This window comes from Camelus ferus, chromosome 27 (genome assembly GCF_009834535.1).
Source record: "Camelus ferus isolate YT-003-E chromosome 27, BCGSAC_Cfer_1.0, whole genome shotgun sequence".
NCBI classification, from domain to species: Eukaryota; Metazoa; Chordata; class Mammalia; order Artiodactyla; family Camelidae; genus Camelus; species Camelus ferus.
Window position 1 is genome coordinate 8,553,850 of NC_045722.1, and position 25,953 is coordinate 8,579,802.

The 25,953-nt window shown below is 47.9% G+C and overlaps 1 protein-coding gene across 6 annotated transcripts in view; it reads left to right on the top strand.

The window, feature by feature from the left end:
• CFAP161 (cilia and flagella associated protein 161) overlaps positions 1-4,985 on the top strand; it is an 88,680-nt gene extending 83,695 nt beyond the window's left edge. For all 6 annotated transcript variants that reach the window (XM_032469365.1, XM_032469364.1, XM_032469366.1 and 3 more), the window contains 3 exons: positions 1,852-2,010; positions 3,633-3,706; positions 4,088-4,985. In XM_032469365.1, coding sequence (XP_032325256.1) covers positions 1,852-2,010; positions 3,633-3,706; positions 4,088-4,283 — 429 coding nt within the window. In that variant the 3' untranslated portion in view covers positions 4,284-4,985. The remainder of the gene's footprint in view (positions 1-1,851; positions 2,011-3,632; positions 3,707-4,087) is intronic.
• The last annotated feature ends 20,968 nt before the right edge of the window (positions 4,986-25,953 follow it).

Consider the following 25,953-nt stretch of genomic DNA (forward strand, 5'->3'; position numbering starts at 1 on the left):
TACTGTATCACCCCCTCCTCGGAGTCTTTCCTGAGCCCTGGGAGAGCATGTGTTCTCACTGCTGCCCTCCTCCAGCTCTTTGCGTGCCTGCTGGATGGCCACACCTACAAGTGTTTCCCATTTCTATGCTCAGTCATCTCTCCTGCTAGTTGGAAAACCTCTTGAGGGCAGTAACTCATTTCTGCCTCCCTCATAGCACTTTACGGCACAGCTTTGCGTATAAAAGGTGTTTAATGACAACCTGTCAAAATATGCAGAAACCACCACCACGTTCAGGGTGAAGGTGAGTCAGCAAACAGCCAACGAGAAATTAACATTTCCGACTTTTCAGCAGGATGGGGTGGCTCTTGGCAAAGTTATGGGCAGCCAGATCACTGACATAAGTTCCAAGTGTGGACATTAATTCCAGAGGGGCCGAGGCCCCCTCGGAGGCTCACATATGCATATCAGCTGTGCTAGTGTTGGCTTTAAGAGAACTTCACTTCACGCAATAATTTTCATGCAACATTATTTATAATGAGTAAAATACTGATCCAGGCCCAATGCTCTGAAAAAGAGGAGTCATGCACGAGAAGGAAAGGCGGGCTGAGTCTGGTATTCAAAGGAAGGAGGAGCACCTTGAGGTGCTGTGGGGCGGGTGGTCTCAGCGTTCTGAGATAGCATTTCTGAGGGAGAGGAAAACTGAGTGTTCTCACACAATCAGTGAAGAACAGGGGTTTTGAAAACTGCTTTTTAAAAATTGAAGTCTAGTTGATTTGCAATGTTGTGTTAGTTTCAGGTGTACAGCAGGGTGATTCAGTTATACACACACACACACATATATATATTCTTTTTCAGATTCTTTTCCATTATAGGTTATTACAAGCTATTGAGTATAGTTTGCTGTGCTGTACAGTAGGTCCTTGTTGTTTGTTTTATATATGGTAATGTATATCTGTTAATCCCAAACTCCTAATTTATCCCCTCTCCCTTTCTCCTATGGTAACCATAAGTTTATTTTATTTTATTTTTGTTTTGTTTTGTATATATATATTTTTATTTAAGTATAGTCAGTTTACAATGTTATGTTAACTTCTGGTGTATAGCACAATGCTTCAGTCATACATGAACATACATATATTTGTTTTCATATTCTTTTCACCATAAGTTACTACAAGATATTGAATATAGTTCACTATATAGTATGAACTTGTTTATCTATTTTAGCTATATTAATTAGCATCTGCGAATCTCGAACTCCCAATTTATCCCTTTCCACTCCCCGTAAGTTTATTTTCTATGTCTATGAGTCTGTTTCTGTTTTGTAAATAAGTTCATTTGTGTCACTTTTTAGATTCCACATATAAGTGATATCATATGTTATTTGTCTTTCTCTGTCTGACTTACTTCACTTACTGTGGCAATCTCTATGTCCACCCACATTGCTGCAAATGACACTATTTCATTTTTTATGGCTGAGTAGTATTCCATTGACTATATATACACCACATCTTCTTTATCCTATCATCTGTTGATGGACATTGAGGTTGCTTCCATGTCTTGGCTATTGTAAATAGTGCTGCTGTGAACAACAGGTTGTATGTGTCTTGTTGAATTAGAGTTTTCTCCTGATATATGCCCAAGAGTGGGATTCCTGAATCATATGGTAACTCTAGTTTTAGTTTTTTAATGAATCTCCATGCTGTTTTCCATAGTGGCTGCACCAAATTACATTCCCACCAGCTGTGTAGGAGGGTTCCCTTTTGAAAACTGCTTTTGAACACACTTGTGGTCCCACCAGTGGACAGCTTCTTTCTTCCCCAGCTTTTCGAGTAGCTATGATGTAGTTCATCTGCTTGCTGTTGTTTTCAGTTATATTTGTCAAGTGACCACAGGACCCTGATGAGGTCATCGAAGAGGTCTTGGCTCCAGGAAGTGTACCTGACAGATGAGGACTCCTACCTGAACTGCTGGCAGGCTGCCTTCCCCGACCCCCAGCTACGCCTGGAATATGAAGGCTTCCCCATTCCGGTGAGCACAGCCTGGGGAAGAGATACGTGTGCGCTCATGCTATGAAATGGATGTGATTTGCTCCTGTGTGTAAAACAGTGGCTTGTCATGGCTCCAATGCCTTATGAGCTCTATGTACTTTCACTCTCCCTTTTTCATTTGTAACTCAAGCTTGGAAAGCGCTGTTTTGCCTGGTGGCAGCCTCCTGCTTTGGTGCTTTGCTCCTCTGACTGCACGTAGAATCACCTATAGAGCTTTATAAAAACTGAGATCAGGCTGAGAACCAGTCCCCTGAAATTGTAAGGATTATGACACTGCTTTCTTCCAGGCCTCTGTTAGGTCCTCATTTCTAAAGAGACTGTCATTGCTGGACATTTTCTCAGGACCCTGGGCCCTGAGGGACGGGAACCTGAGACAGTGTCCCAATGGGAAGGCAGGTCTGGTGGGCACTGAGCTGTTTCGAGGACTGGCCAGAGACCATCAGGAGCATCTGTGGTCAAATGAGTGGGCTTTAGTACTGGCTGCAGTGATGAAGAATGTGCACCATGGAAAACTGGGGTGTTTAAGTAAGAGGCTGTCAGAAAGGACATATTATAGATTTGGGGCTGTGGTTGGGAGATTTTAGGGAGGGTCCCAGGAAGTGGGGCTTTGCCCTGGATCGGATGGTGTCAGGAAGCAGGGTACCTCACTACATCTTATCTATAGAGGGCAGGCCAGAGCACAGCGCAAGCTGTCATTAGTAAGGAGGGAGCAGACATTCCTATTCGCAGGGAGGGGAGGACATTTGATACTTTGTGGCTTGGACAGTGCTCATGTTTTTGCTGTGTTCAGACATGATCACAAAGTGGTCTTCTTTTTGTCTTGACCCACCATGGCCGCAGCGTGGCCTTGTCTGATGTGGGCATGGTGTGAAATTACATTTCACTGGAGACCACTAACGCGCAGCCTTGGCTGCCAGGCCAACTCCCAGATGTCAGAGGCTGCTTTTCCCCATTTCGCTCAGCTTTTAGCTTACATGAGGCAGGATTTTGAAATAATATGTCTTTTACTTTCTGATTATAAACATAATATATATTTGCCTAAGGAAAGTCAGAGAAATAAAAAAATAACATGAAGATTACCAGTAGTCCCACCTTCCAGAGAAAGCCACTGTTATTTCTTTTCCCATGCATATGTTTATTTTTTTAAATTTAAATTTAATTTAAAAAATAGGACATGGTGGGGGAGGGTATAGCTCAGTGGTAGTGTACATGCTTAGCATGCATGAGGTCCTGGGTTCAATCCCCAGTACTTCCTCTATGAAAAAATAAATAAGTGAACTGAATTACCTCCCCCACCGAAAAAAAAAAAAACCCAAAAAACAGGACATCAGGAATACCCTTATTTTTTCCACTTAAAAACACCACAAACCATATTTCAAGTTGTCCAAGATCTTCTCCAATATGACTTTGAATGATTGTATAATGTTCCATCATAGGTGTATCTACAATCATGTTTCTAATTAATCCATTATGGTTTGGCTTCTAGGTTATTCCACATGTATCTATGTAAATGAATATATAGTATATTTCCAAATTTTTGCTTTTAGGAAAATGGAGGCCTTAATTCATAATGCAAATAACATACTTTCTTTATCTTCAAAGGCAAATGCAAAAATTCTCATCAATCACTGCCACACCAATCGCGGGCTGGTGGCCCACCGGCATCTTTTCTTAAGGTACTGTGTTGCAGGCGACAGTAAAATGCCATGCTTGGGCGTGGGGTCTGTGAATACAGGCAAAGAAGCTCAGTTTAAAGGGGCTGACTACACACACAAAAAGTTCTTCGATGACGAAATATCACTATGTAGAACTCTGACCGTGGGAAAAAGCCTGTAAGAGCCCTTTGTATTATATGAGTCCTTCCCCACAGAAGATTTTAGCTCTAATGGGATCCTTGCCCAAATAGGGTGAAACTTGCCGGCAAACACTGTGTTTTAGAGACCCCGCAAGGGCTTTACACAGCAGTCTGCTGATTTAGGTGCTTTTGAGATGAAATGAACAGTTTACAGAGGGTTGTAATTCCACTTCCAATCAGTGTTAATTCTTTCTTGCCCCAGAACCTATTTTGGAAAGGAAGCAGAGGTCGCCGCTCACACATACCTGGATTCACACAGAGTCGAAAAGCCGAAGAACCACTGGATGTTGGTAACTGGGAATCCCAGGAAGGACTCTTCCACCATGTTGGACCGCCCCGAACCGCCGGCAGAGGACACGCGGGCCCTGGAGCAGGTGGCGGGCCCGGGGGCGCAGTAACACACCCGTCAGGCATGCGTGCTCTCATCCAACGCAGCTTTATTAGGAATTCGACTGTTGGGTCGTGCCTCAGGCTATTTTTCAGGAACTCTCTGTGAACATTATTTTAAAACAAAGGCTATATTAAGATTACTGAATTAACGGTGGAAGTCTAGGATGCAGGGAAAAAACCAAAATCCCAAACCTCTCCCCAGGTAATAGCTCAGAAATGGTATTTTGAAGGTGACAGATGATATTCCTTTGTAGATGGCCAGATTCTGAAGACTCAGCTTCCTTTATTTAAATCCTATGTAGCAGCAGCTTCGACAAGGGCTATGTGTTACTTTTTAAAGCTGTGTCTATGTAATAAAGCTATCGGAACTTTACTGAATTTTTGGCACCACCCTCTGTCCGCGTCCCCGCCACCCCCCCCCCCCCCCATGTACCAGGAAATAAACAGTGCGTTGCTGTGGCCTGTGGCCTTACCTTAGAGTTATTTCCTTCGAGTTCTTTCCTTCTTGTATTTTTGTTTCTTCCTCTGGCTTGGGGTGGGGGGTGGAAGGCGGGAGTCAAGACCTCTACTTGACCAGTCTATTATTTTGTAATGATTTTCAAGTTGCAGAATCTTCTTACTTCTACCTTATCTTTGAAACCACCACATTAGTTGCAGCATTCGCGTGATCAGAAAGTTCCTGATAAAATAAATGTCTATCTTTCCATGTGTTTGTCCATCTACTCATTCTCTGTCGAGTACCGAGTACCTATGATGTGTAAGGTGTTATAATGGGGTGAAGAGATGCCTAGCCCAGGAGGTAAAGGTAAGCGCTAAGGGTTTTGCATATAAATATCGTCAGCCCTCCGTATCTGCGGTTTCGCATCCGCGGATTCAACCAACCGCTGACTGTGTTTAGGATCCACGATCCACGGTTGGTTGAATCTGCAGATGAGGAATCTGCAGATGCGGAACCCGCAGATTTGGACGCCGGATTAAGGGGTTGAGCGTCGCAGGATTTTGGTAACCTTGGGGGTCCTGGAACCAACCCCCACGGATACTGAGGGACGACTGTATACCGAGAGGCAGAAAGTAAGTCACAGGTTATGTAAATACGTTTTAAATAGATGCAGCTTCAAGCCAGTGTGGGTTGACCCTCTTCCTGGAGGTAGGCATTTGCCGTCGAGCGCTGTAGGAGTCAGGGCGCTGGTTCTCGCTTGGCTGTGCGCTGGGTTCACCTGGAGAACTTTAGCAATTACTGATGCCTGGACCCTAGCCCAGAAATTCCGAATGAATGGTTTGGGGTACAGCCAGGGCATCGGGCATTTTCAGTGTTCTTCAGATGTCTCTAATGTGCCGCCTGTGTTGAGACCCACTGCTTTTGGAGATGGAGGAGGAAGCGATGGTTCCTTGGGGTGGTAAGGAAAGGGTTTTCTCGGTGGGCCATTAAATTAGAAATTCTGGGGTAAGGCTTTTAAAAATACAAATGTCGAGCCGACCGCTAGGGCTCCTTATGGAATTGATATGGAGTGGAGCTCAGGTATCAGCATTTAAAAACTCACTAATTTATTTAAATGTCCAGCCTGGCTTGAGAACCGCTGGCTTAGCTGAGTAGAATTAGGTTTGCCTGTGTATCTCTAAAAGGCATAACCAGACTTGGAGGTAGGTAGATTTGGGCTCTATATGGAGAAAGAAGGCCTTTAACAGTGTGAACTGTTTGTAAGCATCTAGACCAATTCTGGTGCATTCTTGCTCCTACCATGAGGTGTCCATGAAAGCTTTCAGGCAGCGTGGGGCTCACATTTCTTCCTTGACCCATCCTTCAGTGGTTCCTTGACTGAATCACCAAAGGGTTTTAATACCTCAGGAATACTGACCAAGTTTGCAAGCATGTACTTAGTGACAGCTATGGTGTGACTGCCACCTGGCTGATGGCAACAGTAGGGCACAGTCATTTTAATTCAAAGATGTTGAAATATGAAAAAGGAATCCTTGTACATTTTAGAAATGGCCAAATACAGTCAATAACTAGAAAGTTAATGCTACTGAATGGAGAGAACACTGTGACCTCTCTGCCACCCTGTGTGGTCACATCGGAGCTTCTGCCTTGGGTCTGTTGCGCATGTAACAAAATTATAAAGGGGTTTTTACGCTCATTTCCTCACTTAATTCTCACTCTTTTCTGGGCTTAGATTGAATATTGTTCATTGCTGTATTCCCTATCCCCAAGTATCAATTGAGTGAATGAATGAACAAATGAATGAACCCATACCCTTTACAGAGGTGGCAGTAGCTTGTAGAAGTTAAGTGATTTGCTTAAAGTTACATAGCTCTTAAGTAGTGGAACTGGGCAGGACCAAGTCAGATCTTCCAGACCTTCTTCTAAACCAAGATTTTCTAATCTCCCTCTCTCAGTTTTTTTTGGTCCAGATAATTCTTTATTGTGGGGAGGGCTGTCCTGTGCCTTATAAGATGTTTGACATATCCCTGGCCTCTCCTCACTAGATGAATTTTTTTTTTTCTACTATCCCTTCACCAAAGGTAAAAATAGTAGAAATGTTGTTTTTTCCGTTAGTAGATCAACTCAATGTCTCTTGTCATCATCTGAAGCTTTTAAGAAGGGAAATAGCTGCTGCATTTATTTATTTTTTTAAGGAATAACCATTTAGAACCATTTATAGATTTGATAATGATTTCATATTAATTCAATTATTTTGGAAATTTGGCATAAGTGGAAGCTGGTTAAGTTACTGGGTTTGATTCCAAAAGGGAGACCATGTTATAAGGAAGGAAACTGGTTGATATATAAAGAACTCCTACAAGTGCCAGAGAAAACCACACACATTCCATTAGAAAAATAAGACGAAAGTCGTGAACTGGAAATTATTCCGAGGAATAATTTAAGAATCCAATAAGCATTTCAAAGCACATTCAAATGAAGATAATAGGATACCACTGTTTCTTCCTCTGAAGGAAGGCAGTGATAGTAACAGTGTCAGAGCCCACGGGGACCCAAGCTGACTTGATCTCACCTGGCCATTTTACAGGTGCGGAAATCGGCCAGATCAGGGCAGGGGCAGCTGAGCCCCACCTCCGATGACAATGACTGTTGAGAGGTCTGGGCTGATCAGCCACACAATCAGCCGAGTCCCTCGGGGAGCGGAACTAACTGGGGTAAGATTCATACAAGTGTTGAAGTCTCCTGGCTGGATCTAGAAGGTATCATGCTAAGTGAAACAAGTCAGACAGAGAAAGACAAATACCGTATGTGTGACCTCACTTACATGTGGAATCTAAAAGCCAAAACAAACAAAGCAAAGTACAAACAGACCCACGAGATACAGAGGACAAACGGGTGTTTGCCAGAGGGAAGGAGGATGGGGTAGTTGATTAAACAGGTGAAGGGGATTAAGAGGTGCAAGCTTCTTGTCATAAAATAAATAAGCCATGGGGACGTAATACATACACAGTATATGGAAAATGGTCAGTAATATTGCAATAACTTTGTATGGGGACAGATGGTTACTAGACTTATTGTGGTGATAATTTCATAGTGTATACAAATGTCAAATCACAATGCAGTATGCCTGAACCTAACATAATATTGTAGGTTGACTTTATTTCAATTTTAAAAAAGAACGAAGAGACAGGTTTCTCTCCTGCCGATTTGGCCTTGCAGTTTTCCAAAGTGGCCACAAGATGTCACTGTGAAAAATGCTAACAGGTCAGTGCCGCAGTTGCTCAACTGCTGAGCTTAATTTCAAAATACGAGGGAGTTTCCCGTTTTCAAAATGTACATTTTAAGAGGGGAAAAACCATAAAAGCGCTGCAGTCAGGGTATCAGTTCGTTTTTTTTTTTCTTGTAAAAGAAACGATGTATTAGGCATATGTAAAGGTTGCTTAAACAGCATTCCAAGGGATTGTGCCAAGGGGAGTTCAGGTTAGGATACAGCCCCTTTGGGCCTTTTTATAGACATTCCGTCTGACGTCTGGAGTTCTCCCCAGGAAACTGGGCTCTGCACCCGGGCCTGGGACCTTGGGCTCCCAAGTTGCCCTTAGTGACGGCAGCACGATGTCTGGGTGGTGATTCCAAAGCCCTCTCTGCTGCGTTCCAGCCTTACCCAAGTCCTTCTCCTCACCAAGCCTCGGTCTTCTCGGCTGGGTTACTGACTTCTTCTCGGCCTTGTTTATAAGATTGAATGACATGACATAATGTATTCTCAAGAGAGGCAGGAGCGGGTCACGATTATGAGCTCTGGCTCTGGGGTCAGGCAACTCAGTGATGATACTGGTCGCTTCCTAGGTGTGTGACCTTGGGAGGCACTGTGCCTCTTTGAGCCTCTACTCACTCATAGGTTAAAAAAGGGCTAATGAGGACACATTTGTCCCCCGTCTCAGAGGCTTGCTGTCAGACTGTGTGTGCCAAACATCTAGCATCCTGTCCAGCAGCACGTCAGTAGCATCAGTCATTATCATCGTGACTTAGGTGTCATGTGTGTCTGCTGTCTGGGTGCTTGCTGCCTGGCGTTGCTGCATCCTGATTTTTTAACATCAGTCCTTCCCACGTGACTGTGAGCTCTTCAAGTACAGAAGCTGCATGTATGCGTATCCAGTTTTCATCTCTGTATCCTCAATGTTCATACTATTAAATATTCACTCTTCTCCCTCATTTACACGTAAATCAGTGAAAGCCTGGAGAGGTAAACTGAGTCACCCAGCGTTGTACACACTCCCTCTGCCATGGTCCTTGTCACTCAGAGTTGCAGTTGTGTGTTTACACTGTGTGCTATGCTTGACTGCAAGCTCCCTGAGGGCAGGAAAACCGATTTGGAGTTGTGTCCCCAGGGTTAGAAGATCATCATGACCCGCAACATCATAGCACTAGGTGCCGGGCACTGTTCTAAGCACCTCTTCATATGTCAGTCAGTTGAATCCTCCCCTGTAACCTGTGAGATGGGTACCATCACTATCTGAATTTACAGGAGGGGAAACTGCAACGCAGAAAGGTTAACTTACCCAGGGTTGTGCAGCTAAGCAGGGGAGCCAGGCAGTCTGGATCCAGGGCCAGAGCACTTAATCAGTGAGTCAAAAGCTGCAGAAAGCTTTTGACGCATTTTTGTTGGATTGAATTGAATCAGTAAGACTGGAAATTGAGCAATATTATAGTGCATTATGGGCAGTGACCATAAGTACGCCTTCGAGTTCTACATTCACAGCTGCTTTAAAATGCCATCTAAGGGGGACGGGAGACCCACACCTGCAGGGCACAATTGAATGAGTGGGAGGGAGAGCGTAAGGGAGCCTCTCAGCTCCAAAGCCATGTAGTCCCTGGCAGAGGGGAGCCAGGATGGGGGCCATGCGGAAGATTGTGAACTGCCATGAGTCCATGGCAAACGGGTCTTAGCAGAAGGCAGTGCTCAGTTCTCTGACACCCGTAGGCTGCCTTGCCTGGGCTCAGTCACCCAGCTGCATCCTGCAGACCTGGATGGGTGGTGTGTGGGGTTTGTCTTGGGTACCAGATCTGAGGATGAGATGAGCAGAGGCTCTCTGGAGCCCTGTGCGGAGCAAGAGTGGCTATGTGTCCAGTCTTAGCGGAGGGAGCATTAGAGATGTCCCTCTGTCCAGGAGGGGGCCATGGGCCATGCTGGGCCCCAAATCTTTCCTCTGATGGACCCAAATCCTGCAGCTTCTCCAGGCCTCCCAGGGCAGCCGGGCTGCCTAGCATTGGAGTTGGGGGCTCACTGGGGGCTGCTGAGTGCAACAGGCTGACTGCCCCAGGGCTCTGCCCTGGAGTACTGATGCCCTGGGGTCCATACTCACTCACTGCATGCCGGTCACACACGAACTGCCTCCTTCCCCCCTCCCCCAGAGGAAGCAGGAGCTGGTGTCCCCCATGGCTGTCCCCAGCTGCTGGGCAGGAGCCACCTCCCTTCCTCTCTCCCGGCAACGTCGTCTCTGTGCCGTGTTATTGTTGGCCGATGGGAGCAAGCTTGAACATCTGCCAGACATCTGCTCATGTCTCCTGTGTGTGCTCCCAAACAGACGGGCAGGAAGCAGCACCACCCTTGGACTAAAGTGCCAGGGGCCGCTAGCTGCCGCACCAGGACACTGCTCAACTTGCCTGGGGCTGGTGGGATCCCCGGGGGGCTGGGCGGCTGTGGGGAGAGCCCTTGGCGCTACATCCTTCCCCTCCTCCCGAGAAGGGACAGTAGTACGGTCAGGGTCAGGGACAGTCAACAGAAGGGGGCCCTGTTGGGGATGGCTGGTAGTGGTGAGGGGAGATATGTTAGAATCTCCCCCTGCCCTGGAGAGGCGAAGACTGGAGGAAGAGCCTCTACTCCTGGATGGATGTGGGCAGGAGATGGCTTTCTGGGCACCCAGGGAAATAGACCTGGAGACAGAGATGCCAGTGCAAGCAGTTTATTTGATGGGGGTCTATTTGAGATGATGTGAAACTTGCAAGAGAGAAAAGTCAATAAAAGATGCTTTAATAACCAGGTGATGTTGGGGGCACCTGGGACTCCATCCTTCTGGGGAGCCTGAAAGACAGCCTCAGTTCCCCCACCTGGGGGTGGGCGTGCAGGAGATTTATTTTTCGCTCCCCTCTGCCATCGTGAGGGCTGCTCTGGGCGCATCGGCGTGCCCGCCAGTGGAGAGGCCTCAGGGCTGGCAGCGCGAAGCCACCGAGAGAAGAATGCTGATGGTGCCTGCTGTCAGGGGAGGAGGGGGAAGGGGGAAGGCTAGTTGGGCAGTGGCATAGGGGTGGTTCCTCTCCCCCCTTCTTGACCTCTCTACCCTTTTCACCGTTAGTTGCCCGCCTCCTGACCCTCTCTCCCGCTCCCTCCCATCACCCTCCCTCCCATCACCCTCTCCCTCCCCCCACTTCCATCTCCCTCACTTTTTCCTTTTCCACCTGTACCCGCCTCTCCTCTCTGTCTTCCTTACATAGCCCTAACCTGGAACAAGCACGGGGTGGGATCATAAAGGAACTTCATTCCGTCTCTCGAGGAAGCACCCTTCCTCCTGTTCCACAGGGCTCGGTAGTTCCTCCCTGGTCCCCAGGTGAATACTCGACTAGTCCCTTCTGTGGTAAAGGGTCCTTTAACCATTTTATATTGTTAAACACTAAACTTCGGTTTCAGTGTAGCAATTACAATGTCATTTTCCCATGGAATCATCCAGTTCTGGACTTGATGGAAAATCGAGCCTTCCTTCCTCCTCCAGCTTGACGCTCTGCTGGCAGGAGGCCCTGGTGGGTCTTCTCCGCCATCTTACCCACTGCTCTTTCTGACCCTTTTGGGGTTGAGGCTTGGGGGAAGAAAAAGAGATCAAGACATGAGGAACATTCCTTCCTGACAGGCCCCGCTGGGAGACCCAGCTTCTGCACTCTCCCATCTTGACAGATGGCCACGGTGAGTGTCTACCTTGTGGGTTTTAGTGAGTCCTCTAGACATGTCTCCCATCCCAGGATCTTACCTAGAGTTTCCTGTTGCAGACAGACGCACCCCTCTCCCTACTCGGCCCCTGGGTATCCCTCATATTTCTGGATTCTTCCTGCTGAGGTCCGTTTACTCTCCTAGGACACCTGCTGGACAGGACCTAGGATGCCCACATTCTCTCTCTCTCATGGGGCTCACATCTGGCTCACAGGAACAGTCACAGATTCTTAGAGACCCAGTGGATTCTAGGCATGCAGAGCCATCCCAGTGCAGCCCCCTCCGTTTTGTCCTCAAAGCAGTGTCCCTTGGCCTTCCCGGCAGAGGTGGTGCCTTTGCCCTCCCCCTGCACCATCAGATAAGCTCCATGGTAAGGCTCGCTCTCCCTGTCCGTGGCCCCTGCAGGGATCTAGTGAGGATGCACCACAGGCTGTTCCCTGCGGCGTCCCTAACAAGTAGCCCAGAGCCTGGCATTTAGCTGGTGCTCAGTTGGTGCTTATTAAGTGACTGAGTGAGTCCTTTGGGTTTGGGCTGGGAGGGGGCTCTGGTGTGCTGGCTGAGCAGACCCCTTGCACAAGCACCTCAGAGGAACCTTTTACTGAGGCTGGAGGTCAAATCCAGTTCCCCACCTGCTCTGTAGTGTTCGATGACATCCTTAGGGGAGAGGGGGCGCGTACGGGCTGGACCAGGAGACTTGAGTCTGAGACAACGGGAGTACGAATGACAGCTTTTGCCTCTTTGTTTCGTTTTGTACCAAATGAGCCACTGAGAGAACTTGATGAGCTGATGGAGAGAATTAAGATACACACTTTTGCTCCGGTGATCTGTACCCTCAGGTATTGGGGTGACGGGGTTCTCTGGGTTCTGGTTTTCTTTTTCCACTTGGTGTCATGTTAGTTTGACCCACTGGTGCAAGTTAGGTTTCCTCTGACCACCCCCTCTTGGCCATGTCATCATCGCCAAGTCTTCCTCAATCCCCCACGTGTTCTGGTTCCTTTTCTATAGTTTTCCGGGGACGTTAGTTTTCAAGGAAAGACTTTTGGCCAGAAGGGTATTGATTTGGTCGAGTCCATAACTGTGACTTCTGTTGCTTCCACCGTTGCAGAAAGCAGGTGGCCCAAGAGAAGGTGCTTAAGATGAAGTGTGGTCGGAACCTGACTGATAGCAAAATGTTTAAAAAATAGAGGCAAAAGAGCTGTTTCAATCAAAAGCATCCTTACAAGGTGTGTTCATTTTACTTGTTCATTCATTCCTCGAGCCCCTGCTTGTGGTCCAGGTATTGGGGATGGATATTACTTGGCTGGCACATTCCTGGAAAAGAGTTCGTGGCGTCTTCAACCCGTACATGAACACCCCGCATGACAAGAGAGCACTTGTTCCCGTCACCTCTCCAGACTTGTTCATTCCACGTCCCTGCTTGCACCTTGCTTCACACCTCCAGGCACGGACTGTGAACCTTGTTCTATTATTAGTCTTGTCTTGTCTCCACGCTTACCTCTAATCTTGGTTCCTATCCACCAGGAACCTTCTCAACCTTCCTGCCTTCTTATCCCTCACTGGAGTCCCCTGGGACCCATGACATAGGATGCTTGAGGCTGCAGAGTTCACAGTTTTGTGAAATAGAGAAATAAATGGGGCGGGGTTGGAACATTTACTCACACTGCAATCTGGATATGAAAAGCAAAGAACTTTTACACTCTGCAGCCACCGTGATTTTCTTCACAAAGGGATGAGGGGGAGGGAGCTAATTAGACCGAATTGACCCCGGAATCTTATTCCACTGCAGCAATTCAAACATCACCTTAGGTAAAAATTCTGGTCTCTTAAGTTTGTCCTCATGGTGTTTCTCTACCCCGAGATGGCATTTGGGGTATGTGGAGGGCTTGCCAGGTGTGCATGGCATGCGGGGAGCAGGCAGGTCCTTGAGTCTGTGGTCTGTCCTGTTGGATCCTCAGATCCTTGCTGAGCTCTGCCCTGGGGCACCTGGTCTGCTCTGCTCCCTGGACTGGTAACTACTGAGGGGCTGACCAGCTCCCTCCCCTGGTATTTGTGGACCTGACGATGGGAGTCTATAGTTGGAGTGATTAGTGATCGGGCCTCTCCTTTGGCTTGGTCAGGACTTCTTGGTCCTTCCTGGTTGGCGTAGCATCACCTCAGTTCTCCATGGCACTGTGGCTGTCCTAATGCCTTCGGGTATAAGCCTCTTCGTCCCTGCAGCGGGGACCTCTCTGCTAAGCAGTCCAGCCAGACCCTTAGCTGACTTCTGCTTGTCCTCTTCAACCAACGGAACCTCTTCATCATGTGCACAGCACAGAGGGATGGGAGGCAGCTCATTAATGCTAAACTCAAGGGCTCCCTCCCTAGTCCTGCCATATCTCAAGTTCAGTTTGATGGGATATCCCTCTGGGTTGTGTGGGTTGTAATCTCCCTATGGTCGTGCCTGAGAGGTGAGTCCAGCTTGAACTGGGCAAAAGCATTTTCCTCCACTTCCCTAAGCCATCAGGGTCAAGGTATTACATCCCTTCCCCTTTTCTTGCTAATATCCCCTCCTGTCCATTAGCCTTTGGGACCAGAGGTGTGGCTCCAATTTCTTCACTTCCTCTACGCCCTGCCCTCTCTTGGGCAGCATCCAAGTCTCCTTCATAGGCCAGAGGTATTTTCTCACTCTTCTGGACCATACTAAGGAATTTTGCATCCAGACCTGCTTCCTGATAAGCCAGGGAGAAATGGGGCCGGAAAACCAATTGGGAAATCCCTTTCTGGCAACAGATCTAGTTTATAGGAACACTGTGTGACTGGAGATCCAGAAATCCACATTAATACATTAAAAAATATGACTACTATAGCCAAAGGCTACCAGTACATACATAGGACTGTGGGAAAACAGAAAGGGGAGAGACTCTAAGATTCTTTTGGGATCAGGAAGGGTTCTCCTAGTAAAGGCCAGCCCAGTAGAAGGAAGGGTCTATACATTTGTGTATAATCTTGAAAGAAACTTTTTTAAATTTTATTTTTTATTGAAGTGTAGTTGATTGACAATGTTAGTTTCAGGTGTACAGCAAAGCAATTCAGTTATACATATACATATTTCCTTTTCAGATTCTTTTCCATTGTATGTTATTACAAGAAATTGAATATAGTTTCCTGTGCTGTACAGTAGGTCCTTGTTGTTTGTCTGTTTTATATATAGTGATGCATATCTGTTAATCCCAAACTCCTAATTTATCCCTCCCCCATTGAAAGAGATTCTTGAAAGGGCCATACAGAGAATGTAGATTTCAAAGGGGCAAGTCAGTTGAACTGTTGAGAACCATATCCATCCCCCAAGCAACTGGATCGCCTGTTGATTTAAGTATTTGTAGTTCTCTTCTGGTGGCAGAGTGATGAATACTCAATGTAGAAAATTGAGGAAAATAAAATAAGTGTTTCTAACTTTCAGTGGGTTCTCTTAACAGATACCTTATATGCCACAGAGTGCTTCCAGATTCATGTCAGACTTTATGTGAGCAAGCAAGTGAAGTGTTGTGTGAAAGCTCTGAATTTGGTGATGAATTTGTGATCGTAATGTACACTACGTTATTCTGACTAATACAGAAATTGGTAGTAAATGTGAGACGCCGCTGTAGCAAAAACCTAAGTTGCGTGGCATGGACATGTTGGTGAGGTAACCGGCGGTGAGGAGGCGGGCTGGGGGGGCCCCGTCCGCTCCTGTGATGTCGCGGTGAACTGTTTATGCCTGGTCTCCTGCGATTACTTGGACAGTACATTTCGTTCCTAATGAGCTTGTACCTCTGGAGAAAGCGGTTGGAAAATAGAATGTTGGTAGTTTGTGGGTTGTTCCTGGCGGTGTTTAACAAGGTGTTACAAGGAAGAGATGCACACAGAAAAGAATCAGCCGGTTTCCAAGAGTAATAAGAGGGAATGGAGAAAGGCCAGGAATGAAGGTTGGAAAAGTTAGCCACCTCTAGATGGTAGAGTCAGAAATGGGATTGAGAAAGACTTTGTGAGAAGCCAAAGGCAAATTCAGATTAAGGGTGTGGTACCCAAGGTGGTGTCCAGTTAGAGTCAGGGCAAAAATCAAATGAAAGGTGTGGGTCTAACACCTATTATTAAAATTTCCCTCTGGTTATACTGTCTCAGAGCAAATAGAAGGCTGTGACCTTCGCACTGGTTGCTGGAGGTTGCCTTAAGGCAGCCACTGTTGTATTGAGTGAAAGAGGCCTGGGAGGGGGTGTGGAATAAAAAAAATAAAGCAGATCTGGGGGCCAAGTCTTGAAAGGACAATGGGTGTGGTTCCTGGAAGATGAAACTGGAAACTGACTACTGAGTTTGAGAGTCATACTGCTAAAAAAAAAAAATCCTGTCCTTAAAAAGCCTGTGATTATTTGAGACCTTTAACCCTATGATCACCCTGAGATTCCACTGAAAACTCTGCAGCCCCCAGGGAGGACATACTTTCCTAGTCTACTTCACATGTGGCCAAGGAGGCAATGGAAAAGGAAGAACTTTCCAAAACATGTCCTTGGAGAGCAGTAAACAACACAGTGCCCTCCTGAAAGCAAACTCGAGGACTGATCAGGGAACACGCCCTCTCCCCAGGCTGGAAGTCTTCACAGTGGCTGGCCAGGAGATTTCAGAAGACCTATGGACCAGTGACTCCTGGGTGCCTCCTGCCTTCCTTCTCTTTGAATGGAGATGCTATGGCTATTGTCCTGCCCCTAAAGCACTGAATGCTAGATGTGCAGAGGGCAGCTAACTTGACTTTTTAGATCAGCACTTGGCAAATGCCACTGGCCAAATCCAGCCTGCTGCCTGGTTTTGTAAATGAAGTCTGCATGGAGCACAGCCATGCCCATTCACTTGCAGATTGTGGGTAACTCCTTCTGGGCTCCAGCAAGCAGAGTTGAATAGTTGCAGAAGAGACCTTATGGCTCACAAGTCTAACATATTTACTCCCTGGCCCTTAAGAAATTAAAGTTTGCTGACCATTGCCCTAGAAGGATAGTCCTCTGAACAGAGAGCAGCCGCGTCTGGCTTGACGGAGAGACCATTGAGCTTTTCCCTAATGATTCGTAATGTGGAGCATCTTTTCATGTACTCGAACTGCTGTTCTGCCTGACGTAACATACATCACACCTGTGTAATAGTTTAAATCAAAGTGAGTTTTTCCTTGTCTACTGTTATTCAATTATACGATTTTATACTTATGAATAGCTTCCCATACTGTGTAAAATAGTTTTTGAAACATGACTTTTTAATAACTTCCTAATACTTCATCGTGTTATTTCATTTTAATGGTGTACAATGCTTGGGAAGGGATGATGAGAAAGACAAGTTCATGCATTGCGTGGAAAAGGGTCACTGAGTGCAAGTTTTCTGAAATGCAGTTTAACAACGTGTTTATCTCCTGTGATCCAGCAATTCTATTTCTGGAAACTTATTGTCAGGGAACAATGAGAGATGTAGACAAAAATCGAAGAACCAAGATTTTTGTTGTAGCTTTATAATATCAAAATTGGAAATCATCTCAATGTTCAACAGTAACCAAATAGTTACGTAGATGAGGGTGCCTCTCCAGGCATTGCCTGTTTGCTGATGTGGCTTGTTTAGTGTGGGGGGTTCGCAGCTTGAGACACAGAACATAGATGTGATCTAATAACTGGCAGATTGGGTGCCTCTGTCTTTCACACTGTACCTGCTCATTGCCAGCGGACTGCCTTGGATTAGGGACGGGGCTGGCCAAGATTGGTCTCCTTTTCATTTCTTTGGCAGCTCATGACTTCTGGCTGCAAAGATTCTTCAGATGGTCTCTTGGACATCAAACAACGACAGCCCAACATTTGGTTACATAAAGTGCAAATGAATCATGAACACGTGGATTATATTTCCGTTCAAATACACAGGGATTTCAATTTATGGGAAATGGGCTGTGGGCTGCACAAATTAGCACTAGGTTTGGGAAGTGGGTTGAATCCCTGACCAGATCCTCAGCTTGGTTACGTCCATCTGTCCTTCCCCCCCAGATCCCCTCCTTGACACCCTAGAAATGGCAGCTGTTTCGTTCCAGGGGAACGCTTAGTCTTTCCTCCAAGAAAGATGGGAGGCCGACTTAATTTGCCAGAGGTTCCTGGAGTTTATTTCTTTTGTCCCAAAGCCAGCAAAGACTAAACAAAATACAAAATGGACCCTCCCTTCCCCTTGGCTTCTGTGTTGGAACTTTCTTAATTTTTATTTCTTTCTTTAGTTTCTTCTCTGTCTTGAGGTTGCATGTCTCTTCCATTGCTTGTTTCTTAAATGTGGGCATTTCCCAAGGCTTCATCCTGAGCCCCTTGTTCTTATTGTACCTTCTACGTTATTTTAAATCTGGGCCCTTGCCTTTGACTACTTTTTCAACACCGCTGAGGCTCAGATTTCTATCCTGAGGCCAGATCTCTCTCCTGACCCCCAACTCCTGCATCCGTATGCCCACCAGGCAGCTCTGTGCTCTGTAGCCCACTCGCCAACTAACTGCAAGAGTATTATGCTCTAAGAATAAGTGCTTCTAAAAAAATTTAAGTTATGCTCTCAGATAATTTTAAATCAATGGCGAGAAATGGGAAAAAGTTGATTGACCTGTCAATCAATCATTAACATCAGCAGTCCAAAAATGATGAGCAGTCCGTCCAAACCACTCTCACCCTTTTCTTCCTCATTCCAGCCGTTCTCTCTGCCTTCACGATTTTAGTAACTGGAAGGGCCAGTCCTCAGTGGCCAATGCCATTGTTTAATTAGTGCGGGAAGCCTTGAGTGCTGGTACGCCAGGCACGGAGTTAGATAAGGGAGCGTGGAGATGATTAAGACCCAGTGAACTTACAGCCTGGGGGGGGGAAGGGGCATGTAGATGAATGACCATAGGACCCTGGAAAGCGCAGCATTAGAGATATACAGAGGCCCTTCCGCAGCATGAGAAAGGGGCACAGTCACACTGGAGATGGGGGCGTTCAAAGGAAGCTTTTAGAAGGATGAGGCCTGAGCTGAGGATCGAAGGGTGAGTCAGGCAAAGTCGGAGAGGGGACAGCACGTGCAGAAGCGTGGAGGTGAGAAACAGCAAGGGGGTGCAGACAGCTAGCACGGTTTCAGTGCAGTTGGAGTTTGGAGTCTGAGGCAGGTGAGGGCTTGGCTGTGGCTGCAGGGGTGCATGGGGTCATGGAGGTTCTTCCCTCTCTTGCTCATCGGTGTGGATTTCATCAGATAGTTTCTGTGGAATCCAGAGAAGTGCTAAGTAGAAAGTATGAAGGTCTGATTTCTGTGGCTGTGGGAGAGGATGTATTTGAGGACAGCAAGACAGAGGAAGGCAGAGGAGTTAAGAGATGCTAGGGCTACCCTGGCTACATGCAATGGGAGCCTCAGCCCAGGAGCAGCAGAGGGAACAGACAGCTGTCGGTGCATTTGAGAGATGTTTGGAATGTCCACTGGAAGGACTTGAATTGGAAGTAGAGGTAAGGGAAAGGAGTCAGGAAAAGCTGGCAGCTATCTGGCTTGGGCGATAGGAGAGAAAACGCAGGAGGTTTCAGAAGCATTTTCTGCATGTTGGATTGTGGTTCCTGAACCCCTCTTGTTTTGTGTCTCCACACTGTTGTGCTCGCTGCTTCCTTGGCATGGCCGGGCTCAGCATCCTAGCTCACCTGAACTCACCTGATAAGAGTCAGCTCATCAGTCCAGAGCCTCTCTGACCTGCCTCTGCGGGGTCTGTGCCTTCGTCTGTCCTCCCACATCTCCCAGGACCAGGCTTTACCCCCAGACCCACCCCATTGCAATGCAACTGTCTCTTTCCCTTCTGTCACTCTCCATTCGACAGCTCCTGAAGACGGCAGCCCAGTGGCCATTCAGTTGCTGTTTGCTGACTGCTGAATGCCGCTTGAGAAGAAGTGAAAGTTGTTCTTTCTGGTTATAGAAAACTCCATCCCTTAGCGAGGCGAGGACAGCGCAGAGGACAGCCGAGCTTTGATTTTGTGGCAGTTGCTCCAGCGTGGTCTCAGGGAGGACCACAGCATGCTGGTGACCATCTGACGGTGTGACTTGGGGCTGGAGCGACTTCTCGGGGCCTTATCTGCCTATTTATTTGGTGAGGGGGAGGTTTCCCCTGTGCAAGTGACGGCCAGCTCTCTGGAGGCAGGTCCACTGACCACAGGGCGTGGGCTCAGGCCTTTCAGAGACCCGCGGGGGAGGAGAGAGGCTGAGGGAAGCGCTGAGTAGCTGCAGGAGCAGCACGAAGGTAACAAGAGGCCGCAGGGAGGGGAGCTCAGTGGTGGGGCTTTTCTAAGCCTTTCCCCTGCTTCTCATCAGCATAGGATAAGTGTCAGCTGCACATGGGATCCCTGGAAAGGACAAGGGAAGCAGATGATTAAGGCGTTGAGGACAGAGGGGCAGAGGATGAGCCTAGGGCAGTGGAAAGAAGAGGAAAGGAACAACAGCCCCAAAGAAGCTGCGTGCCGTGTCCCCTGCAGGCGGCGCGGGCTCGGAGGCCACCACCCACGTGAGCTCCAAGCCTGCAGGGGGACTGGTGCTGGGGAGGTGCCGGGCTGACGGCCTCCCTGGTGATCCTGCAGGCTCCGTGGCCAGCATAGGGGGCCAGGAAGGCGTGAAGTGGCCTGGGAGGGGTTGGGAGGGCACCCTGGAGGGAGGGAGACGGCCTTTGAGGCCAAGCTTAACACCACCTCCTCCACGAAGTCTAGTCTGTGTTCCCATCACTGGAGTTCCTGTCCTTCCTTGAGCTCACTGCGGACCCTCTGGCCAGTCCAGTCCACCCCCACGCTGTGTCCTCAGCTCCCCGACGTCCTCTCTGTCTGCGCTTTGGACACAGGCCTGGGGTCTGGTCTTTACAGCTTGGCTCGTGGGCTTCCCTTGAAAAGTGATCTCTGGCCTTCAGTGCCGACCCTCTGTACTTGAGGCCGCCTCAGAGATGAGACCTGGCCTCGGGTGGACCCTGGGCCCCTTTCAGGGCGGCATCCTTCCAAGCACATCCAGTTCCCCTGGAGGGAGTAGTCCTTCGTCTCCCTGGCTTAGCACTCTCTGTCAGCCTCCACCTCAGCCTTCCCACCGCGCTGCTGCCTCCCCCGGCTCTCCCAGCTGGACCACTGAGACACCTCTCCGCTGGAGGACTAACCTGACCTGAGGCAGGACGAGGAAGCTCGCTCACCCCTCCAAATGGTGGGCTGCTCACCTCCCTACCCCTCCAAGGGAGAGGAGATGTGATGCCCCAAAGTCACCACCCGGAGTTTTCATGCCGGTTCTGGTTCCCAAGCCATTCCTGTGCCTTCACTGCTCCCTGGGCCCCTGCTTGCCTTCCTGCAGCCCTGCCGAAGCACCTTGGAAATCCGTGTTGGTCTGAGCTGACTACCCGATGCCAGGTGTCTTTGTGGGTTTCTTCCCTGTGGCCTGTGCTTGCCTCTCAGTTGTTCTTGGGGCTCATATGTGGTCAGCTTAATATTTGTGGAATTCTGTGTATTGGCCATGGGTCAATAATGATACAGATGTATATGTGTGGGTGTTTATATATGTGTGTGTCTGTAAAGCACACACACACACGCTCTCAGAGCCAAACTCTTGCAGTGAAATAGGAAAAGCCTTCCAGAATAAAGCCTTTATACCACCGGGTCTGCAGAAAGTGTTTTATAATAAATTAAAAATACAAGACGGGTTAAGATATTTGTAGATGTGCTTTCACAAAGATCAAGTGTGTGAAAGACTGACAAAGCTAGTTCCATCCATCTCTGTGATTTGCAGGATGTCTCCCTGTGTGGGGAGCTCCTGTGGACAAAGGAGACTGACCAGGGCATCACAGGGCTTCTCTGCATGGTCTTCATGTGCAGTGGACTGGTCACCAAGGGGCAGTTGAAAGGGACTCTGGTGGCAGAAGAGTGGCGGGAGTGGGTGGCCCTGAGGATGCTCGCATTTCTGTGATCCTCTGTCCTTGAGTGAGTCCTTTTCCCTTCTACGCCTCTGTGTCCCCTTTTGTGTGGTGAGGGGGCTGCTTTAGGACTGCTGTTTTCCAGATATGCTGGGCAGGGCTCTAAGGGGGCTGCCTGAGAGGTAAAGGGGGATGCTGGAGGCCAGGGCAACAGACTTGCCACCTGCCTTCAACCGGAACAACTTCACGCTGATCTATTGTATCTACTGATGTTCCACGTAAGGTGTTTCATAAAAAGGGTCTGGTCCTCCTAAAAGCTCTCGGACTGTCCTTAGCTCATCCCTAAGCCCTCCCACCTCTGACTTTCATGGTTCTATGTGTTGGCTCCCCCACGGCTTGGAGTGGGTACCAAAGATCCCTGCCTTCCCATCTGGGGTCACGTGGGATAGGTCCTTGTCACTGATGCAGTTATCTGTTTAGTTCTTGATTGAGACACTGTCATAGGCAAGTTTCTGACCTTTACATGAGAATACCAGGTGCCTCGCCCCTATCATTTCTTAGTTCTGTGACCCCAGGCAAGCCTCTCAACGCCCCTGAGCCTCCGTCTCCACCTCCATAAAATGAGGAAGCAATGAGGATTAAACAGTGCTGTATGCCATAGGGTAGCTCTTTCTAATCTGTGCAGAGAATGAGTACGGACCATCCTTATTAGAGCCTTAACAGTTAAGCAGGCTCCGTGGTATCCAGCGCGGCCATGGTGACCTGCTGGAATTTCAGCGCCTTTCCCTGGGATTTGGGGTCACCAGGTTAGAGAACCGGTCTGTGCTTTTGCACATCTTTGAATGTTGTAGGAAGTTCAATTTGTCCTTAAAATAAATAATTGAAAATGGTAAAGCATTGTAAATACCATAAATTGGCACAATAGGCTGTTTCTATAACTTTCTGAGAGCAAAAGTGAAATTTCAAGGCAGTAAACGTTTTAAAATGAATAGGCTGGTTGAACAAGAACATTGATTTTTTAGGTGCATTTACCATCCACAGGGACAAGGACATTTGGGTTAATGATTACACATTAGACCAAAAAATAGTTTACTGGCTTTCACGGAGCCACCCTGGGCTCCCTTGGGGTCACTGTCACGCAGGCCGTCACATGTCCCTCCTGTCAGCCTCTCCTTTGTCTGGGAGGTTCCATTCCCACTCCCACCTGTGGGCATGTGTGGGAAACAGTCCTGACCGTATCTGGTGATGGAACAGGCCACTGGCCGTACAGGCCCTGATGGAGAATGAAGAGGCAAAACCTTAGAGGTTTGTGACATTGGAGTGATGCCTGCAAAACAATGACTTAGCTCATTCCTCAGTGTTAAGTGTGAACTGACAATGTCAGCAGGGAGCTGAGATGCCCAGGCAAAGGGGAATGGGAGGACGTGGGCTGTGGGAACTGGACCCTGGGCTGCTGTGGCCTGAGCCTGGGGAATACCACAGACCCATTCTGTAGGAGGGCAGCTGGAGCTGGACTTGGTTTGGGCTGTTCCCTCAGGGAAAGGTGCCCACATCGGAACCCTGTGGGGGCATAGCTTGCAGTTTGGGAGAATGGAGCAGGGATAGGTGTCACAGTCCATTCTCCAAGCTAGGGGCCACTAAATTAGATGGAATACACCCGGAAGGACAGGCTCTGGGTCCAGTAGGGAGTGGACAGGCTGGTCAACAGAAGCAGGAGGAAGGCTTTGCAGGCCTGGCCAATTCCCTGGAACTCGGGAGCCTTGGGGTGCACTCCAGGTATGGCCCATCCTGCACCAACAGCAGTGAGGATCATCGTGGGCTCACCAGCCAAGTGCTCTGAGCCTCCAGCATCCTGGCTGCCTGCTCAGAACTGCCCCCGGCCTGTCAGCCTCTCCTTTGTTTGGGAGGTTCCATTCCTACTATGTTGGCTGCCAGGGCATCTGGTTCTCTCACCATGAAGGTAACCCTGCTTCCTCCGCATCTAACTGTCCAGAGCTCCCTGGGTCAGCTGGCTCGTTCAGGCATCTTGGGTACCTCTTCAAGGCACAGGGAACTTTCAGCTACACTGTCTCCCACCCCAGCCACCACCCCCTCCACCGTAGGAGACTCAGGGGATTGTCCCAGGATCTTGGTCTAAATATCCCAGGCGGACATTTCCACCCCGAGTAGGCTCAGGACACTCAAATGTGATTCTTTCCTGCCAGCTTTTCAGGCAGAAGGTGGGATGCAGATCTCTGTGCTGTCTTGTCCCCAGTGTGTACTGCCCCTGTGTCTTGGTGCCAACTAGGAAGGGGGAGAGTGAGGGATTCCTTCTCAGGCCCCAGCCTGTGGTCTGTGAACTCCATCCTCCCTCCAGTTGGGCAGACTTCTATCTTCTTTTAAATAAGAAAATAGCTTTGCTTATATCATCGTGTGAACACAACCCAAATCTGTGGGTTGATGGTATAATTTTTGTGCTTTGTATCCTCCAGGCTTTGCTCTTTGTAGTCAAAGCCAAGCTTTTGGCATTGGAGAAACAAACAAAATGAAAGCAAATCCAAAAGTGTTAGTTTCTGATTGCTGCTGTAACAAATTGCCACAAAATTAGTGGCTTAAAACAATACAAAGTAATATCTTACAGTTCTGGAAGTCAAAAGTCCAAAATGGGTCTCGCTGGGCTAAAATCAAAGTGTTGGCAGAGTTAATATTTCTTTCTGGAGACTGGAGAGGAGAATCTTTTCCCTTGCTTTTCCTAGATTCTGGAGGCCACCTGCATCCTTGGCTTATGACCCCCTTCTTTGTCATCAAAGACAGCAGTGTGGCTTCTTCAATTCTCTTTCTGACTCTGACCTCCTCCTCTACCTCCCTCTCCTACTTTTAAAGACCCTTGTGATTCCATTGGGCCCACCTGGATAATCCCTTTATTTTAAAGTCAGCTGATTAGCAACCTTAATTCCCTTGCTGTGTAATACAACATGTTCACAGCTTCCTGAGAACAGCACGTGGGCATCTTTAGAGGGGCTGTTATTCTGCCTACCAATCAAACAGTAATAATTCATTTGTCAAAGGCTTAATTCATATGATCACAAGCTATGGCTTTCAAAATTACAGCCTTTGCTGTTGATTGAACAAAGTCTACTTTGTTCCAACGCCAATGACTTGACTTAAATTTTTTTAAATTTAAAAATGTTTCTGTCATCCTTTAGGTGATATGAATTGAAAGCTATTGCTTTTCTCTGACTTGTGGGGAGAACATAACGGATATTGGAAAGCCCAGTGGATGTTGGGAAGCTCATGAAGGGGAAAAAAAAAACCCAGTTTGACTTCTCCAGATTTAATCTTGTTTTCATGTATATGGATCATACTACACACTCTGTGTTTATAACCTGATTTAATTCACTTAGCAATGTAATGCGGACATCTTTCTATGACAATAAAGCTTACTTTATTACGTCATTTTAATTTCTGCAAAGTATTCCCTATTTATCTAGCCGTCTTTGCATGGTTGCCGCCGCTGGGTACCACGAGAATGCAAGGCCAGTTTCTGGCCCTCATAGTGCTGCATGCATTGTATAGCTGTAGCATCCTGCAGGCTCATGGCCCGGGCAGATAACTGGTTATCCAGAGCAAGGCAGAGCAGGCGGCAGAGTGGTGCCAGCTCTGGATCCCAGCCCTCATCCTGGGATAAGGATGATTCTCAGGGAGCTGTTCTGACTCCAGGTGCTGATAGCAGAGGTTTTTCTGGCAACCTGCAACGCAGCCTTGGGAAATGATTATTGAAGGGATGTGTGGGGGGAAAGCTGGGGGGTTTACAGTGATCACAGTGACCTGGAGGTGGTTTGACCAAGTGATGGTGGCTCTTTAAGACTACAGATGTGGGAATGACATCGGTCAAAGGGCCAGAGGCAGCTATGGCCCTTCAGAAGATCTGGGCCACCTGGCAGGTGACAGGTAACCTAGGAACTGGACCAGGGTCTGTTTTGCTTGCTTCCCTGGTGAGTTTTTCTCTCTCTCAAACAGAGCAGGCTTTCCCTTCCGTCCGCTCTCTACATTGCTGTGTCCCGAAAACCATCACATTCTTCCCCAGTTTTCAGCTCTGACTCTTTGCCCACTTATTGTATATTCTTTTGGTCTTTTTGGTGGGGGAATCCAAGGATTTATTTAACCCAGCAATCAAATTGGCCATTTAAAATAATAGTACATCTTGTCCAAGTCTAAAAATAAACCCCCTGGTATGGGAAGGCTAGCAAGGGGAAGTTGGGTAGAGTAGGCTGGAGACATTTTATATCCCAGTTCCCCGGGGCGAGCGCCCACTTTTCTTTCATCCCTCCTTGTCCTGACATGGGCGGGAGTCAGAGCGCCTTCTGTTTGTCTTGATTAAAGTCAGTCTCCGCC